Source organism: Gobius niger (genome assembly GCF_951799975.1).
Source record: "Gobius niger genome assembly, chromosome: 20".
Lineage (NCBI taxonomy): Eukaryota > Metazoa > Chordata > Actinopteri > Gobiiformes > Gobiidae > Gobius > Gobius niger.
Genome location: NC_136871.1, coordinates 7,339,819 through 7,360,191, shown reverse-complemented (window position 1 = coordinate 7,360,191; position 20,373 = coordinate 7,339,819). Strand labels below are relative to the sequence as shown.

Here is a 20,373-nt window from a genome sequence, read left to right as displayed (position 1 = left end):
GCCCCAAATTAGGCGATCAAAGTCGTTTCAAAGATTGTTAAAGGTATATACCACGACGCGCCGGTGCTGAGGAGTGAACTTAAAAGAGCCCTTATAAATCAGCAGTATAGTTCGGCTGTAATGTGATTAGTCGATTCCTCAGGCAGCAATAGGCACAGCATTGGTCCCTCATTTCAAGCTCCCCTTTGGCTTTTTACTAAGCACTAAACCTGAACCCCCCCCCTCCCCTTCCCCCCTTTCCCGATCTTTCCCTTCTACCTCCATTTGAAATTATAATGCTGAGTTGTCCATGCGCTGTAACCGTAGTTCAATCTAGCGAAAAGAGCAGGGGAGAGAAGGGATCGCCTTGCCTCCTTCCCGGTTAATATTTTATAAAGCCTTAATTAAATACAGGCTTCTATCACCCTCGCGGGGGTTTCATTAAGTATTTGTCGTAAAACGCTGGAATAATGCAGGCCAGTGCGGTGATATTGCCTCCCTCCCCCATCGGACGCTCCCATTTTTATCTGTCTGTTTCCCCCTCCTCCCCGATCCGTCCCGGAGACAAACACAGAGACAGTCGGGGAAAATATACTGCCAGATGCTTTGGCGCTATCAATATTTCAGCTATAATAAAAGACGTTTCACTGGTTGGAACTGCCAGAGTTATAACAATAAAAGGCTGCATATCCGCACTCCACTGTGGGCGTCCGTGATCAGCGTCCTCAGACTCAACTCGCTCAAGGACGCCACAAGTAAACTGCGGCTTTGTGTAATTATACTACTTTCCTCCAAACAAAAGACAAGTGCTATGCCAACAGTTTCAAAGAAGCCAAATTCAGTGTTATTTTGGACTTAATTAGATTTACCAAGGTATACATACTTTTTAAAGTTTCGTCTTTCTTTTTCCATACAGGTTTGCATCCAATTAAAGTTACATTCTGTCGGTTTAAAGGGTAACGCTTTATTTTACAGTACCCTTGATGCAGCTAAATTTAGCATAATGTAATATGCTCTGTAACGATGTGTAATAATGTGTACCTATGGTTTAATATGTATTTGTAGTGTAGGCAGTGTTAATTTCGTCAACTAAAATATTTAGTCTTAAATTTAGTCAAAGTGTTATTTTTGACGACTAAAATTGGACTAAAATTAAATTAAAAGTTTTTCATGAGACTAAAACTATGACTAAAATGTCCAGATATTTTAGTCGACTAAAATAAGACTAAATAAAAATGAAAAGGAGAGACTAAAATCATCCAAACTTCTATTGACAGTGTGAAAGAGCCTCAGATCATGTAGAGTCACTGCCAAAGGATCAGCTCTGAGCTTTATTCATGTGGAGCAGCTCCATGAAGTAGAGGAACCAGATTAAATATGATTCTAATTAATATTATCAATGCAAAATCGACTAAATTTAAGACGAATTTAGTTGCAATTTTAGTCGACTAAGATATTTTTTTGACTAAAACTAGACTAAAATTGAATTACATTTTTGTCAAAAGACTAAAACTAAAACTGAATTAAAATATGTTGTCAAAATTAACACTGTTTGTAGGTACATAATGTAATAAGACAAAACTCTAACGCTAACCTTAAGCCCTTAACCCTAAGCGTCTTGTGTCCTATTACATTATGTACCTACAAAGTACTAATACATATTATTCCATTGTGAGGGGTTGGGCGATATGGACTCTAAGTCATATCCCGATACATTTAGGTTGAAATGGCTTTTTTGTAATTTTTTTGTTGCTTCTTTGGCATGTTTTTGTCACGTTTTTGTGTTGCTTTTTTTATGTTTTTTTTTTTTTTTGGTTGCGCTTTCAACCTCGTTTTGTCTCATTTTTTGTTGCTATTTTGACTGGAGAAAATGTGCTCGGATCAGGTGGGAGTTAAAGGAATAGGCCACCGTTTTTACATACTGAGATATGTTCTTACCTTAGCTTTGACGAGTTCTTTAGGACCTGTCTGATCTTCCCCCGTGCCTTCAGTCACGTAAACACAGCACAGACGGCGTAAGCATTTAGCCTCTCCTCCTCTCCTCTATAGCTCCGAAACAGGTCAAGATAGAAGCTACCAAGCTCTTCCATGTTTTCCCTTTTTAAATATGGTTACGTGAAGTGTTCCACTACAAAGTATAATTACACAAAATTAAACAATGTGGATTTTCTAAGCGGATAAAAGGGGGGACTATATTGTAAGGCGTAATAATACCAGGAGTAGTTTGGCATCCACACAGTAAAGTGAAGATTACTGCGTGGATTTCAAACTACTCCTGGTATTATTACGCCACATTGTTTCAAATCCACATTGTTTAATTTTGTGTAATTATACTTTGTAGTGGAACACTTCACGTAACCATATTTAAATAGGGAAAACGTGGAAGAGCTTGGTAGCTTCTATCTTGACCAGTTTTGGAGCTATAGAGGAGAGAGGGAGAGGTTAAATGCTAACGCCGTCTGCGCTGTGTTTACGTGATTGAAGGCACGGGGGAAGACCAGACAGGTCCTATAGAACTCATCAAAGCTAAGGTAAGAACATATCTCAGTATGTAAAAACGGTGGCCTATTCCTTTAAGAGGTTAATCTAAAACAAGAAACTCCCCTTAACCAGATTTACTGTAGGTGAAAACTGATTTTAGTAAATGAGGAATGGAAAAACAGCAATTCAGTTCCTTTAAAATATGACCGTGAGTACCAAGAACGAGCCAGTGAACCACAATTTGAGAGCAAATGGTCTTAAGATATGAACCCAGCAAATCAAACTGTTTTAAAAAGTGCCAGAGTCAGATCTATTTTGACATAAGTTTAACCTAATCTAATGTCTCTGCTCTCCAGATTCACACCGACTCGGACGAAGGCGAGGGCAACATCAAATACACCATCTCAGGCGAGGGGGCCGGCTCTATCTTCATCATAGACGAGCTTACGGGAGATATCCACGCCACGGCTCGGCTCGACAGGGAGGAGAAGGCCTTTTACACGCTCAGGGCTCAGGCACGAGACCGGCTCTCCGACGACCCGCTGGAGCCGGAGTCTGAGTTCGTCATCAAAGTGCAGGACATCAACGACAGCGAGCCCAAGTTCCTAGAGGGGCCCTACATCACCAGCGTGGCAGAGCTGTCGCCAATCGGTGAGTCATCCAGTCCCCCAATCTGAACCAAGGCTTTGAGAGTAATTCACCGACAAACAAAAGGATCTTTATTTTGGCTTGAATGGGCTACGTGCACGCGAGCGTCACGCGTCTTCCGATTGGATCCTCAGGAGGTGCTGCTCTTCCTGTATCGTCAGCAGCGTCTTTAAAAAAAAAAAAAAAAAGAAGCTCAAGATTACATGGCAGGAGGAAGATTTTGAACGAGGCGCTCAAAAAATAATGGGCCTGTCTTTAGTATAAATACTTTTTATTTATATAATTTGTGTGGTGTTGTTTTTTGGTACTAGCTCTGAGATAAAAAAAAGTCCTTCCTCAATGAACACAGACATTTACTCTAGTGAAGTATTTGTCATAGACATAATATTAATAGACTCCGTCTCATCACTCCTCCCCATTTGCCATAATAACTACATTCGAGGGGGAAATCATGGCGGATTTACAGACTCCTCCTTCCCTGCTATGCATGTTCCTAAAAAGGGCATAACGGCGGGATCTTCACTGAAGACTCGGCCTTCGCGTGACGTATAGTTCGGTTGTAGCCGCGCCCGCGCCTTTAGCTCTAATGCTAACGGCCTGTCTTTAGCTCTAATGCTAATGGCCTGTCAATCAAAGTCCGGCCCTCATTAGTATACGAGATTTCAAGCTTTCTAGCTGTAGAAATTTTAGCAAAATCAGAAACCAGTCTTTAAAGTGTTTTTGAATGAATCTAAAGTGCAATGCTTTCTAATGGGAGACTAGCGACTATATGGAGGTACTAGAGCAATGGCGGCCAATGGCGACACCCAGCGTCATAAATCTTTGCTACATGTTGCCATTGGTATTTGTGCATCCAACGTAATGTATCAGTATCTCACTGTGATGTTTTCTTGAACTTTTCATTAATTTGTGCAAGACGTCTCTAATCCCTACTGGGAAAATAGTGAGAGAGGAAGGACTGCGACCTCCAGACATCGCACTCAGAAGTCACGTGTCACTCACGTGCATACAGCCTATTGTACATATCTGCAATACAGTTTTTGGTTAATTTCATGATATTCGAGAAAATGTATTTGGTGACCATGACACATGAGCCTGCTAGTGTTAAATGTTGTTACTCTCACGGGGAACAGGCTGTACAAGGTGGAGAACAATGCTGAACTGAGCTTTTCCCACAAGCAGACAGGAGACAGAAATGAAAATATATGTATGTGAAAGGGATGAGAACTTGAATGAGTTTAAGAATTTGTAATGTGGACAGTCCAGTTCAGAACATCTCCCAACCTGCCTTTGTCAGAGCTGTTAGCCGGAGGCACGAATGAAATGGAAAATGAAGAAGACAATGCTGGGATAGAGGTGGCAAAGAAGAAAAAAAAACAGCTGGTTGAAGGATAGCCTTAGTCCCAGATGAGCTGTGTGGCTGTGCTCTGACACTTGGTTATGAAGAGAATGATGGAAAGTGGAAGCGTCTGGGGAGAGGGAGTCGAGGGGAGCTGAAAGAAGAAGCGCTTCACAGGAGAAGGTAATGCTGAGAGTAGCACAGTTTTTGACGAGTGTTTTTGACACGGAAACCACAGCACTTTTAATCTCGACAAACGTGTTTTTATTGTGTTGTGCCTTGTTGGAGGCGGCTGCTTAACATTCCCCGCTCAGTGGAGGAGGCAGGTGAGTGAGGGCATCAGGGGGCTTATTAGCACAGTATTCAAGTCAGGAACTCAGGAGTGTGTAACAAGCATTTCTGTTTACCTAATTAAAGGTGTTATTAAGAGGATTACAAATGTGCAAAGGTTTTGAAAAAATGCTTTCTTTAATCCCCATTTTCCATATTTGGGAAATGACTTCACGTACATGTCCACAAACCTTTAATTATGTCATATCTAAGGTAATTGTACAAACCAAATACTTTATTACATGTTTTTGTTAATACAGACTCACCTCACATCAGTCATAAGCAGACACGTGACTGAAGTGTGTCATATTACACCTGGCATCAGCTGTGTTGATTGTTTGCATGCATTTACCAGACGCTAATAACCATGAGAGTGAGTATAAGTAAACCAAAGACAAAGTCATACATGAAAACGCTGAATAAAAGGCCATTATCTGGTGAAATTATATCAGATTAATAATGATGACCTTTGATCTGCGTAATTATGTCTTGTCCTCCAGTATGGCGTCTCCGGGTTGTGACTTTAGACTCCTAATATCTTTCAATAACTTGGGTTTGACTTGGGAGGATTCAGGCTACACATTTATAGTGATGTTTTGCACATCACACACATTTTGTTTCTGTTGCCATGACATTTATAATGAGAATGTGTCTCATATTGGATTTTGCTTTAGATTGAATGTGTACAGTGTATATAGTGAAGGCGGGGGTTGGTAAAAATGGGATGGCACTTCCACGTTTGGGGGCTGATTGGAATTAATTCCTGCTTCCTCAGCATGATCCCAAACGTGTTTCTGCCTACAGTGCTCTCTGAGACTGAATAGGTGTGTGCCTTTCTGTGTGTGTCTGCATGAATGGGGAAGGAGTCAGGGGCAGCCTCAGTGTAAAGGAGCGCTCTGTAAACATGAAACATGGGAGCTCTTCTCCCACATCCTCAGAAATATTCTGGTTGGAAAATGATCATTTTAGGAAACAAATAAAACTTTCCAAACACAGCAAAGAGGTTTAATGGAATAGGCCACAGTTTTTCCATCCTGAGATATGTTCTCACCTGAGCTTAGACGAGTTAATGTGTAACTGTCTGGTCTTTGTGCGTGTGCTCAGTCACGCAAAAAGACCAAAGATGTTGTTAGCATTTAGATTCTCCTCTCCTCTATGGGGTCAAGCGGGGTGAAGTTAGAAGCGACCAAGCTCTTCCACGTTTTCCCTATTTAAATATGGTTACAAGACAGTTACACGATCTAAGTATAGTTACACAAAATCAAACATGTTGATTTTCTAAGCGGATAAAAGGGGAGCTATGTTGTAAGGCGTAATAACACCTTAGGAGCACTTGGACGTCCGCGCAGTAATATTTTCGCTCCTATAGAATTCTCTGGTTATATTGGCCCAGGTGCGTCCAGGGGGGTCACCTCAAAGTAAGACACACAATTTCAGATTTGTGTCAGATATAGTAAACTGTGTAGCTTAGAATAAAGTAGAATCAAACAAACATGACTGGACATTCTCAAACTTAACCGTTTTAAATTATTTGACACATTTTTATTTGCTTTTGTTGACTTTTTTGACCGCAGACACAGGGAGACACAGCTAAGGCCAGACTGCTGTGTGTGCTCGAATCATTTCGAACTGTACAGCAACCATGGGCAAAATGTTTGCATGGATTTGGGGACCAATCACAGAACGAGGAGGGACGGCAAGACGATGACGCACTATTCGACATACGGAAACTTATATTTTGTTTACGGATAAAAAAATAAATAAAAAAGTTTATTTACAGATCCAACATGACAGCAGCAGATGCGACGCCATCTTTCAATCAAGCTTTAGACCGTGTTCTAAATAGTTTAGCTCGAAAGTTTACAGCGGGTATGTCATCTCATATGATGATGAAATTGGCTATGGCTTCTTGCAGACGCATGATGGACATTCGTAGCGCCCAATAAACGGCTATGGGCGATCGTAAACCACACCTCTCCTACGAGAAAATGAATTGGTGGTTCACTTGTGATTTTAGTCTGACATTAGCCAGGCTAGGGAGACACAGGGGCACAGAAGAAAGCCCAGCCCAAGTGCACATACTGCTGTGCCACATTTCTCCCACTAAAGCGGAAGCAATGAACAAAACTGAATCCCCATCACCTCCATCAGCACCTTCTGCATCAGCTGTGGATGCTTTACAACTCATTTAAAGTGTACTTGTGAGTGGTGGACACAGAGCATGCTCAGTAAATGCCGGCTAATGCGGTCTTAATGACGCCGACCTCTCCACTCGGGCCGCCCCACCTTGTTCAACCCCGTCACGGCCCAGTCAAATTAGCCGGCACTAAATGAGAGTGCACTTCATGTTTTATACATATACTTGCGGAGCACCCCGTCTAATGAGCTAACAGCCACTGCTTAGTCAACCGTTCCCTATGCCTGGTCATCAGTCCTTTTGTGTGCACTATGTGCTTGCTATATACCTCTGCGCGTCAGTCTACCTCTGTGGGTTTTTTCTTCTGTTTGACATGTCGAGAGAAGGTCAAAAGTGCAGTGACAAAAAGAGACAGGAATGAAAAGGCAGCCAAACACAAAAGATTGGCTGACACATGTCACTCACAAAGGACACTTTTGAGACATATATATACGCTGGGGCTGAGTGCCAGCTTGGAATTGGTGAAAGGATGTCACAAAATGGGATGTACCTTTTAAAAAAAATAAATAACACTTTTCTCCTGATTAGTTTAATAGCAGGAAAGCCAGTTACATATTGGCTTCAAAATGTCAAGAGAATTAACCTTTCTTTTTGACTTTAGCGGTTGGTCTTTTTTGCTATCAAGATAACAGTAAAATACGCTTTTTGTTAAATTAAAACACACTCTCACACACAAAAAAAGCATTTACCCCTGAACAAGAAATGAGTGCCTTTTCGGAGAGCAGCATCTAGTAATGAAGTGAGTCATCAAATGTGCAATATGCTGTCGTCATTTTACCTGAGATTGATTTTAAATGATAGATTTGTGCTTTAAATGTTGCAACAAATAATCGTTTCTTATCTTGAGCGTCATGATGGCGCGGTGGTCAGCACTCGTGCTTCACAGCCAGAAGGTCCCGGGTTCAATCCCCGGAACGGCCCTTTCTGTGTGGAGTTTGCATGTTCTCTCTGTGTCTGTATAGGGTTCTCTGGTTTCCCCTAACACTTAAAACATGTACAATAGGCCAGGATGAATGAGAGTGTGTGTGTGAGCGCAAGTGGGGGACAACAGGATGGCTACAATCTGGTGTGTTTTAAAGAACGGACAGTAGGACAATTCACCTGTTAGGCCTTGTCTGTGTGTGTGTGTATTTCTTCTATCTTCATTAGGTAGCCATTAATTTCAATAAAAATATTAAGCGCATGTAATTAACTGTGGATCCATTAATACTAAATCTGTACTAAAACGGAACTTTTTTTTTTTCTTTTCAAATGTCAAAATGGATATAATTTCCCCACAGTGGCCTTATTATTCCTGGTATTATTCATTTGCAGATAATTTAAACAGCCACAGTCTTTCAGCGCGGCCACGGTTTCTCTGCTTTATAAGTTCATAACAAGATGGGGCTGCAGTGTCCCACCATGAACCTAATTCCACACTCCATAAATCACAGTCCAGAACACAAGTTTGTACTTGTCCTAACCTAGATTAGAATCTCCAGAAAGAACCATCCTATTTCATATCATGCCTTTTTACAACCCATATTCGGCTGAACAGATTTTGTGTTTTTTCTTGCTGTTTGAGTTGCATTTATATTGTATAATGCTCCCACTTCTTCTCAAAACACTGTGTTCCACCTACTGATGTCATGCCGTGTTACCGTCGTTCTCCAGGAAATACTGCTCTCTATTATTAAAGTTAATACATCTTCACCTGACACGAAAAAGTCTATTTTCTATTAAGTTTTGTCAAATTCAGAAATTGTATTGATCCCAAAAGAAATTCATTTCAAACCTCAAAACAATTCACAAACACATCACAGGCACTGCTACTCCAAACGCGACGTTGGACATGCGTTATCTTGCATGGCACTGGCGAGAGGGAGTCGCTTATTAAAAAAAGAGGTCGACTGAGGCGCGGTTCATTACTAGCAGCACTGAGAGCGCTGCCGTTCTCATTATTTTCCTTGTTTACATCACGCTGCCTCGTGTTCTTCCTTAAGAATCCATATCATCGTTCAATTGTCAACTTGAAAACAAAAGCGAAATTACCTAGTAAAGTCTGCTTGAAAGTAATGAAATAAAATCCCTCTAAATGGCTTAATAAAATCAGTCTAAATCAAATTTTAAATATATACAGCGGGACCCATATGTTTACATACACTTCATAAAAATACACAATTGCTTGTTTTTCTCACTGTCTGACATGAAATCAGAATGAACCAAGAAAAAAATGCAAATGTGTCTTTTCATAAAGTATATGTTAACATATGGTTCTCACTGTATGTTGAAAGCACAGGCTCAGGGTGTGATTATATAATTGATTATGATTTATTTTTTTGCAACAAGCACTGCTTTAGCAATCATCCCCGGGTTGTGTCCCTGGTACAGCATTCACCGGTCCAACGGCAATAACAAGATAAATAAAATTTAATATGAACGGTCAAGCCAATGTCTGGTTGCGCGTACACACAGCACATATAGACGCACCTACTTTGGCACAGGAGATCAGCGCGCCCACACCCCTGACGCCAAAAGAGCTTCAACAGTTTTCTGTAAACAAACCACACACGCCTTCAAGTGCCACAACACCTAATCTGCGTTATAAGGTGGCAAGCGCCAGGGAGCTCACCTGTGTGCCAGATGTTGTCAGATGGAATGTTTCCACTTTGGCAAATTCCTGGAAAAAAGTCCTGTATTTCTTTATTTCTTTATTTAAGGATCCCCATTAGTCTTTACCAACGCAAAGACTACTCTTCCTGGGGTCCATTCTCATTCAAAAGACCTTATACAGTCAAAGGGTAATTTATACAACACACATCGACAATACAGATTTCCTCATTCAAATAATTGAGGTAAGAGAAAAACAAAACAAGGTGTATTGTAGGGAGGATCGCTGTTGTTGTTTATTTCCACGAATTTCACCGGATGTTTTGGTGAACAGCTGATTTTTCCAGGCATGAAGAGCTGTTTATTTAAGTCACAGATATTTTACATCGTTTAACGGAAGCTAGGCTGTTTGTGAACATTGTTTTGACCCACCGTAGAACTATTGTTATCTATTTAATACATTTGTGTTGCCTACCAGAGTCTCGGACGTTGACGTTCCTTGTATCCCAGTCTACCTGTAGTTCTGATCGTATCTAGCCATGTCACGATAATTACTATATCGACTCATCGTTCAATGAATGACAGAAAAACAATATCTTTTTAGGCTCAATATTTATCATCAGTACATTTATTTAAAATTTTCCTAATTATTATTTATCCCTTTTTTATCAATCTAAATTGTGTTTCATTGAGTTTCATGTTGCAACTCATTATAAAGGATTTGTTTTAGAAAGAGAAATGACTGAGATTCCAAAAAATAAAATGGGCTGTTAATCGCAATAACACTGTTTATTGCGATATTTTCCTCAAAATATCAAACTTCAAGTTTTGTTATCATGACGGGCCTAATCGTATTCAACAGTGTTAATTTTGACAACACATTTTAATTTAGTTTTAGTCTTAGTCTTTTGACGAAAATGTAATTCGTTTTTAGTCTAATTTTAGTCAAAAAATATCTTCAATTTTAGTCTAGTTTTAGTCGACTAAAATTGCAAGTAAATTTAGTCGACTAAATTTAAGACTAATTTAGTCGACTTTGCATTGATAATGTTCATTATAATCATATTTAATATTGTTCCTCTGCTTCATGGAGCTGCTCCACAGGAACAAAGCTCAGAGCTGATCCTTTGGCAGAGAATTTACATGATATGAGGCTCTTTCAGACTGTAATAGAAGTTTGGATGATTTTAGTCTCTCCTTTTCATTTTTATTTAGTCTTATTTTAGTCGACTAAAATATCTGGACATTTTAGTCACAGTTTTAGTCTCATGAAAAACTTTTAATTTAGTTTTAGTCCAATTTTCGTCGTCAAAAATAACACTTTGACTAAAATTAAGACTAAATATTTTAGTCGACGAAATTAACACTGGTATCCAAAACTGCATGTCCAGTGCGCACTAGTGACCTGGTAGCTTCACTGCGCCACACATCAGCCACTGCTCCAAAACGTTTACGTGTCAAACGTCTGCACAATGCTGTATCCACAAACTGAGACTTCATATGTGATAGTATAATAACAATAATTATATTAATAATAATAATAATGCATTGGTTTTATATAGCGCTTTTCTGGTCACTCAAGGACAATTTACATTGCATTATTCATTCACTCCATACTTTCGCAAAGGTTCAGCAGCTGAACAGCTGATGTCAGGGCACTTGAAGTCATGTTTGTTTATTGTAAATTGCTGTTTTGGCGTCGGGTTGTGCACTCTGATCTATACTGTGCCAGAGTAGGTGCCAGTCTGTACTCAGCTGTAATTGCGTTAACGTGACCCAAACAAAAGCATGTGTTCTCCCCCACCATCACCCCTCCCCTTGCCCTCAGAGTCTCTGGCAGTGGGGGGGTCCGCCCCTTTACACCCGTCTCCAGTTGTGCTAGTGGCAGGCCGTGATATTGCAGCCAGCAGCCCAAAAAGCCCTTTTTGTCATAGACACTCATGTAAAAGGAGCAGCCTGTAAAATGGTCCACAGGGCATCTGGAGTTTCAGACTGAGGCAAATATATTTCTTTAAAATTACTATTTTTAGGACATGGACTTTTTTTCTTCGAAAAAAAATTGTAAAGCATCAAAAATACATTTTTAAAAGTTTTCTAATGACTTAAAAACCTTAAAAAAACATTTTGTATTTAAAGAACGATGATATTAAGAGATTTGACTTTTTGCGTAATGGCGTCCGCTCCGCTCTGAAGCTTCGTCGGCAGCCGTGCGCGCTCCCGTTGCTTTCACCCACTTGGGCCGTGGGGAGCATAGATACAGGTGACGCGTCATACGGGTACTTTGGGCCGTTATGGCGCACAAAACTTGAGTCATGCGCCACTGAGCACCCCTATGTAAAGAGATAGGAGCTGGGACAACATGCCTCTTCCATGTATATATTTCTATGGTCTCTGGCTGGAGGAAAAACGTTGTTCTACATAACATCGCCGTTGGACTCGGGAGTCTGTCCTGCCCACCTATTGCACCAGGTCTGGCTCTGCAAGATCTGAAAGTGCGCCCCTATAATAAGCACAAAACGTTATGCGATAATCTGCGCTTAGAAACACAAAATCGAGCCCACTGTGTGTCAGTCCCAACAGTTCAGACGACAGTAAAGGCCCAAGATAAACAATATTTCTAGAACAACAATAAAATAGAGCACATTTCAAATTGTCTGTGTTATTTAATAAACACATTCATAATTCAACAGTTCAGTGACAGAGGGGACAAAAGAGTTGGAGAAGCGATTAGTTTTCCGAGAAGGTACATAAAAACGACATCCAGACAGGGCATGAGCGAAACTTTGCTGCTATCAACTCCATTTTACATACACACAAATTTGGGTGTGACATTCCTTCATCTTTTCTGCTGACACATTATTGTTATAAAGTGCGCAACATCCGCATAACCAAGAGTTCTTTGAAAAGCCCGAATGGAGTGCATTTAGATAGGTATCCATCGCGTGCTTTGATGGAGCCAGGTTGCAAACATTAGCTTTCCACTGCCGATATGCTCACTGCGCTGTTTTATGGCCAACACAGTGCTGCGCTTCAGAGGGAGAGAGAGGAATTCAATGCCATAAGAGTAGCAAAGTAATCAGGAGTCTGCTGCCTGAAGCATATTTTTACACTTATCACTGCTGTCATGTCTCCCAATGCTCTCCTTTGTCATAGTTTTACTGCCGCCTGCTCCTAATCCTGTCTCTGTCTGCCGCAATGTTTGTCTGTCTCCTTGCTTCAAATCGGAGACCAAAAATAACGTGTGTGTGTGTGTGTGTGTGTGTACGTTTGTTTTTCAAGGCTGGTTAAGTTGACAAAGCGAGAGCGGGGTGGGAACGGCGTGAGAAAGTGTGAGGACTCGGCTCGAGGTTGGTGGGAAAATGCAGCTAATAAAATAAAAACTCATCCCCTAATTCACATTTGTTGAGCGAGAAAATATGGCTCCAAGCACCGTTTCTGCATGTTGTTGGAATGCTGCGCTAAATAAGGATAAAGTCAGTCTGCCAAACAGGGCTCTGACAAAAAAACCCATAATGGAATAGATAATGGGGGAACAAGACAGTCGTGCAACAGAAACACAAATTAGCTGTCTGCTGAAGAAATACTTTGCACAATTGACTTTTGTGAGATTTTTAACCATGTAATAGTTAATTTGAATGAGGTTATTTTTAACTAACTTTGGCAGACTTAGAAGTACACAGACTTTAGAAGTCCAGAGACTTAAGAAGTACACAGACTTAGAAGTACACAGACTTAAAGGAACAGGCCACCGTTTTTCTATACTGAGATATGTTCTTACCTGAGCTTAGACGAGTTTATTCATACCTGTCTGGTCTTTGTGCCCGTGGAAGAGCTTGGTCACTTCTAACTTCACCCCGTTTGGAGATATAGGAATACATTGGGAGAGGCCAAATGTTAACAACATCTTTGGTCTTTTTGCGTGACTCAGGGCACACAGTTCTTCCATACTGTGATATGTTCTTACCTGAGCTTAGATGAGTTGATACGTACCTGTCTGGTCTTTGTGCCCGTGAAAGAGCGTGGTAGCTTCCAACTTCACCCACATTTGGAGCTATAGGGATACATTGGGAGAGGCCAAATGCAAGCAACATCTTTGGTTGTTTTGGTGACTGCGGGCACGCACAAAGACCAGACAGGTCTTACAGCTTAGACAACTCGTCTAAACTCAGGCATGAACATATCTCAGTATGGAAAAACTGTGGCCTGTTCCTTTAAGACAGGGGTGTCCAAACTTTTTTCATGGGGGGACGCATATTGAAGCGTACGCGGAGTGAAGGGCCGTAGATCAGTAGTTAGTGCCGCAAAAGCTTCGACTAGCAGAGGTTTAAATTGTGCCCCATACCTCTATTTAAGCTTAAAACCTTCATGCCAGCTCTGTCTCACAATAAAATGTTAGTTGTTAGGTTAGAATTGTATAGAATTATTACATTTCAAATAAAAAGGTCCATCTCTGGTGATGTGTACCGATACAGCAAGAGGCCGAGGGCCACCATAAATTGGTCTGAGGGCCGCATTTGGCCCCCGGGCCGCACTTTGGACAGCCCTGCTTTAAGAAGTACACAGACTTAGAAGTACACAGATAGATCCAAAGGTCAGTGGTGCCAACCGTCTGTTCGTCAGCATAGCAATAAAACAAATATGAATATATATAAAGCATATAATGACTTTGAGCATCTTGAAAGGTGCAATAGAAGACCAATGTATACATGACATAAAAAAAGTTAATCTAGTTATTAAGACACATAAGGCCAACGCTGATCCAAACAATGCAGATTTGTTTAAAGTCCTGTTCGATTCACTATTACTTTTTTAACATCTTAAGACATCTGTCTCAGAGCTACAATACACCGCCATGGTGATATTCTCCTTTGGAATAAACTTTCATTGCCCTATCAAGGTTATTGCCTAAAAAGATGGATAGAAACACTAAGTCCTGGCACGGTCAAGTCTTTATTTAATTGTGCAGCTCCCCAACTTGACAAAAGGACCTTGTTTTGGCAGAAATTCAAATTCATCCAATAAAGGAAATTTTGACTTTTATTGTTGTCATTGATACGAATAGGATTGGTCTAAGTAAAACCTATCCTAACCTTAACCTGCATATTTTTACCTTATGGCATTGCATTGAATGGATTATATGTTTTTCATACATACATACTTCAGGTAGTTTAGCAATAACAAAATATATTTGTGACGAATATCAAGTCACAAATATTATATCAACAATTTGCATTTGAATCCCCTGTTATTTTTCCTTCACCCATTGGTCTGCAAATTGCATTATTACAGTTTAAAGTAAACAAACAAGGCTCGTCGTAGTTCCTCAAAGCATTCCAATTTAATGCATTACTTTTTACACTCATGAAGAAACATTAACTGTAATAAAACCACACATACATACACATTTTGAGATTGAATTATAAATGTGCTAGTGTGTGAATGAGTCTATAAAATGAATGGCTGAACATTTTATTGATGCAGTGCTGTTTTCCACTTGCGAAACTGCACTTGATTGATTAGACTCTGTAGCCTGTACGCATTGACCAAAAGGATGTAATATTGTTTTTCCAATAGGTATTCGAAGATAAACTAGTTAGGTGCTGTTTTTTTTATTTTTCCTTTACTCCCAGTACAGCCGCCATCAGCAGCTTGGGAAAACAGATGCGTGTGTTGTTGTTGCTCGCTCAAAGAAACCCATTCATCTTTTGTGCAAAGACGCATACATTTTACTTACATACGAGCACAATGAATCCCCCATCTGCCCCATATTTGTTTTTCCTCTATTCCATGATGCTACACTGTAAGGCTGCGCTGTTTGCACTCACATTTGTGTGTTTGGCTTTTGATGATCGCATTTTGCCTCTGCTTTAATGACATTGTCCTCTTCCTGACCCCCCGCAACACACAAATGTCCTGATTATGTTTGCGTTTAAAAACTTGCATCATCTGAAAAAATATTTTGTTTAGCCTTGAAGATCAAATGACTTCTATTTTCTTGTTGCTTCGCTGTGCTCTGTATTCACCCGGTGTAAAATGAGATGAAGATGTATTGTATTTAAGAATCAGAAAGTGTGCATTAAAGCCACTTTGATTAATGGCGCCGCGCTTAAGCTCCAACAGGTCATCATTCTCTTTATGGCTCATCCTCCCCAGTATTTTATTAATAAAAATGAACTCTGGATTAATGTAGATCGCCTGTATTTGGGTAATCTTACCTTGAGTGCACCTGTTTTATATAAGGGATATACCTTCTAAACATTTTTGGGTGATTTTAAAGAACAGCTCTAGTAAAAGTTAAGCTTGTATATTACTGTATTTTCTTTAGCGAGTGTGTCAGTGTTAGAAAGTCGCTATAGTTTGAGATGTAAAGCAAGACAATGGTGCAGATGGTGACAATTAGGAGGCTAATTCATTTCATTGAACACATATAAACTTTATGCAGCTGCGGGCGGCTCTATAGCGAGTGGAACGATGCCAGACGGTGCCAGAAAGCACCTTCAGCAGAGGTGGGCAAACTGCGGGCCGTGAGCTGGATCCGGACCCCGAAGCAATTGTGTCCTCTCTGTGACTCTTTTTCCATAATTTTCCATCATTTTTTCTACATTCAGGGGTGTATCAGTGGCGACATGACCATTCAGAGTGGGCTCTGTATTATTCATGTATTTACTTTTTCCATTCAAAAGTGACACTATACAACAAAACTACAAAGTCAATGCACTTGAAAAAATTAGAGGGAGCAGAGAGACAAGTTATCTTAACATATGCCCCTTTATTAACTTAATTTAAATTACCATCAAGCTTGTTCCAAATGTAATTTAGTTCATTTTGCGAAGTTCATTTGAAAATGACTGTAAACATATCCCTCAATGCTCTTGCTTTTCTGTCCACTTGGGCCTTTTTAGCTCAAGGGTGGCCCCTCTTAGCCGTGGAGTCCCCCAAGGCTCTATTTTAGGCCCTTTATTGTTTTCTTTGTATTTGTAGCCAAGGGTAAATTTTTCAAAAACACAATATTTCATTTCACTGTTTGACCGATGACGTCCAAGTCTATCTGCCTTTCAAACCAAATACAGATAGGGCCCATGCCCAGAGGTTGTTCTGTTTGGAAATCCTTTTGATATTTCTATCATATCTATCTCTGAGTCACCGCGCAGTCAGAAATATGGGTGTGATTATTGACAGATCAGTTCAGTAGTAAAAGTAGGTTTTTACCAGTTACGTCTTCTCAGTAATGTCAAGCCCTACCTACCACATGCAGAGCGTGTAGTCCATGCCCTCATCTCGTACTGGTTGGACTACTTTAATTCGTTATACTACAGGGTAGACCAGGCCTCCATCTATCACCTGCAGCTGGTTCAAAACGCTGCAGCACGCTTTCTCACTGGCTCACGGAAATATGAGCATGTACATGCGTTTCCGATGACGTCACGCAGAGTTCCGGCCACCATTTTAAATACCGAATTACCATTATGCAGTACTACAACATGTAAAAATACCTCTACACAGGATGAAAATGAAAGACAACTGTAACTAGCGTTTATAATAATTTAAGGAGCAAAACATTTAAAATTTGGTTGATTAGTTTCAAGACTGTATTGTGATATTTGGCTTCATTTCACTAAAATCAGCTGTTTTCAAACAAAAATATCAGAAATAAAATGTCAAAAATATTGTCTCATTTTGCGACCCGTCTGATATTTACAATGACAATATTTTCATTTTGTTTCATGTATATTGTCAATCAAGAAGAGTGCTTTTGCTTTTGATCCATAAATAATACAAAGCACCAAGACCAGACATAGGAATGTATATAATCTCGCCCAGTTTGTTGAAAACCCCCCTGCAACCAAACTAGATTACACGCTGCAGTTATTTGTTGAAGAGCTACATGCACGGTAGCTGTATATAGAACAGGTGAGAGGTTGGGGTCTTTTTCCCTCCCATCTTCAGGGCATGTGTGTTTCAGGCTGATTGAATTCCTCAGCAGCCCCAGTGTACATTATGTCTCAGTACATAGGGAGGTGTGGAGAAGGGGCAGGCACATATTTCCCAGTGTAGCTGCATCTAGACCTATTGTCCTGCGTCTCTCTGAGGCAAAAACCAGAACCACAAGTTCAGGACAGGATTTTGTATTATTCAGCTGTGTCTCAAAAGTTGGAGATAGGTCACGTTTTTTTCCAGTGTCAAGAACGTTTTGTTATGTTTGCTCAAGCTACTTCTCTCACAAAGTTATCGTACTTTATTTATTAGGTTAGAAACAATATGACTCGTGTCTAGTTTGAGGTTTTACCTTGATTGATTATAACGATGCAAGTTCATTTCAGACACCTTAGCATTGGTATGTTTTATAACTTAAAGCAGCCCTAAGTAACTTGTTTACCTTAATAAATACTTTCCGTAGGACTCTGGGGGTAATACAAGTGTTAATGGGATAATTGGGGGGTCTTTCTTTCATCTCCCCCTGGTGTCCCTGGGTCGGAGTCACCAATACACGGTAATGAAAGAAGCTAACAGGCTAGCAGGCAAAGCTAACTGCGGGCTAGCGTCACTTAAACAGTATTTACAGCCAAGTTTGCATCAATTTTTTGTAGGATATCCCTCTCTCCCTTTGTCTTTTCTGTCAGCATTTACTCTCACAGACAATTTATGAGTAAAATACGCAACATGCTACGACACCTGCAGTGGCGCTTATGGCCTCTAGGGTGCACAAGTTACTAAGTACTGCTTTAAAATAGTATACTATGCACAAGGCCAGCTAGAAAGCTAAACATAATAGTTATTTGCTTTATCCACAAGATCATTTAAAGATCATCCGAGCACTGAAATACATTCAAGAACACAGTTGTGGGCATGTATTTAACAGTAATCATAGCATGTTTTCGTTATATTCATTCATCTTTGGCATAATGTGGGGAATATGTTGCTTTAACTTATACCCAAGTTATCCTCTCTTCAGCCAAATATTTTACAGAAAATACCTGAGTGCACCTCCGTTTCCACTTACATTTTGGCGTCTTCACTGTCAAAAAATGAACTTGGACTTGCTGCAGGGCTTCGTTGGCAGTAACAGCGGTCGCACAAAAGCTAATACTTATGCTCCACATGTCCAACTAATATCGAGGTAATAAAGACAGGCCTTTTCCATTTTGAATTTAGTATTACACCGTGTTACTACATGCATACTAAGGCATCCATCAGTCGAAGTTCTCCTGCCAGCTGGCCAACAAAGCAGCACTTGCAGAGTTTTAAAAGCATTCAGTTGCTGAGCCAAAGATCCACTCGTACTGCTCAAAGGGTAGAGGTGACAGTAGGATACGGGGGGCAGCCTTTATAAGAGCAGCTCCAGCGGCATAGACAGTTGAGGAGTTATTTATCTTGACTATGGCTAAGATTTAATTAGTGAGGTTTAACTCCAATGTCAACGTTAATTATAATCTCGCCTTTAGGAAATAGAGAAGAGAGCAGTGGTTTTGGAGCAGAGGAGCAGCAGAAAATGTCCATGCAAGAATCCCTCTATATCAGTGGTTTTCGACCTTTTGAGACGTGACCCCTATTTTTTACAATTAATGGGGTTTGTGATCCCAATCGTATGTATCTTGTTTATTCCCACTGTTGGGACACACTGTGGGAAACAAATGGCTAAATCAAATTAAGAACAAATAATGACATTCTGGTAAAATAGCACAAAACAAAAATGCTACTATAATAATGATAATAATGATGATTTTTTTTATCGACATGATCTGGCGACCCCCCCAAATTTTTTAATGCGAACCCCCAGGTTGAGAACCACTGCTCAACTCATATCATGTCTTGTATAGGCTCTCAGTCGAATTATCCAATATATCCACTACCATAAACCACCTCGTGCAAAAGAGAGAAGAGAAGCAAAACGTCCTCAAATCAAACAACCCAGTTCAGTCTACGATGTTTATCTCAGTTATGATGCTTATATTATGCTAAGAATACTTTTATGTTGTAACCATGTTGCAATATTTCCCGGTGAAAAACATTCCTGGAAGTGTCTCGCTCATTCAACCAACTCATTGTATTACGGCCTTGACCAGTCATCCATCCGCAGACTCCAGCTAGTCCAGAATGCGGCAGCTCGTCTGCTCACAGGGACCAGACGACAGGAGCACATTACACCTGTGCTTTCCTCTCTCCACTGGCCTCCCTTTGACTTTTAGAATCCAGTTTAAAATGTTGCTGTTTGTTTTTAAATCTCTTCATGACTTGGCACCTTCGTACCTAAAAGACTTGCTGAATTTGCACAGATCTGGCAGATCATTGAGGTCCTCGGACCAGTTGCTCTTAGACTGCCCACGGTCCAAACGAAAAACCAGAGGAGATCGAGCCTTTGCTGTTGCTGGCCCTAAACTCTGGAACTCTCTGCCTCTGCCAATCAGAATGGCCTCCTCTGTTGACAATTTCAAGTCGTTGTTGAAAACGCATCTCTTTGCACTGGCTTTTAATCCAAGCTGAGCTGGACATTTGATTATGCTGCAGTTATTATTTTTTTGTACATTTGAAGCAATATGTTGTTTGTGTGTCTGTATTTTTGCACTGAATATGGAAAGCACTTTGGGGCAGTACTTACCTTACCATACCATACCCTTTGTATGCGCACAATCAATCTGAGAGTCCAGGCAGTCTCCGCAACGTCTCCGCAATTCTTCTCCGGTGCGATAGGCCCTTAACTAGGAATTTTTCAAGATTCAAGATTTTTTTATTTGTCAAACCATGTGAATGATTTGAAATGATCTTTCTCTCATCGTTGATTGTGGAGCGGCGGGTGGGGGAAGAGGGGTTG

At 40.4% G+C, this 20,373-nt stretch overlaps 1 protein-coding gene and 1 long non-coding RNA gene across 2 annotated transcripts in view; one reads left to right on the top strand and one right to left on the bottom strand.

Moving 5' to 3' along the window:
• LOC306980134 overlaps positions 1 to 20,373 on the bottom strand; it is a 452,652-nt gene that overhangs the window by 104,652 nt on the left and 327,627 nt on the right. The window lies entirely within an intron of this gene.
• The window catches only part of cdh22 (cadherin 22), a 170,803-nt gene that overhangs the window by 13,322 nt on the left and 137,108 nt on the right, over positions 1 to 20,373 (top strand). Inside the window, exon 2 of the mRNA XM_079579254.1 lies at positions 2,817 to 3,111. Within this exon, the coding sequence (XP_079435380.1) occupies positions 2,817 to 3,111 (295 nt within the window). The remainder of the gene's footprint in view (positions 1 to 2,816; positions 3,112 to 20,373) is intronic.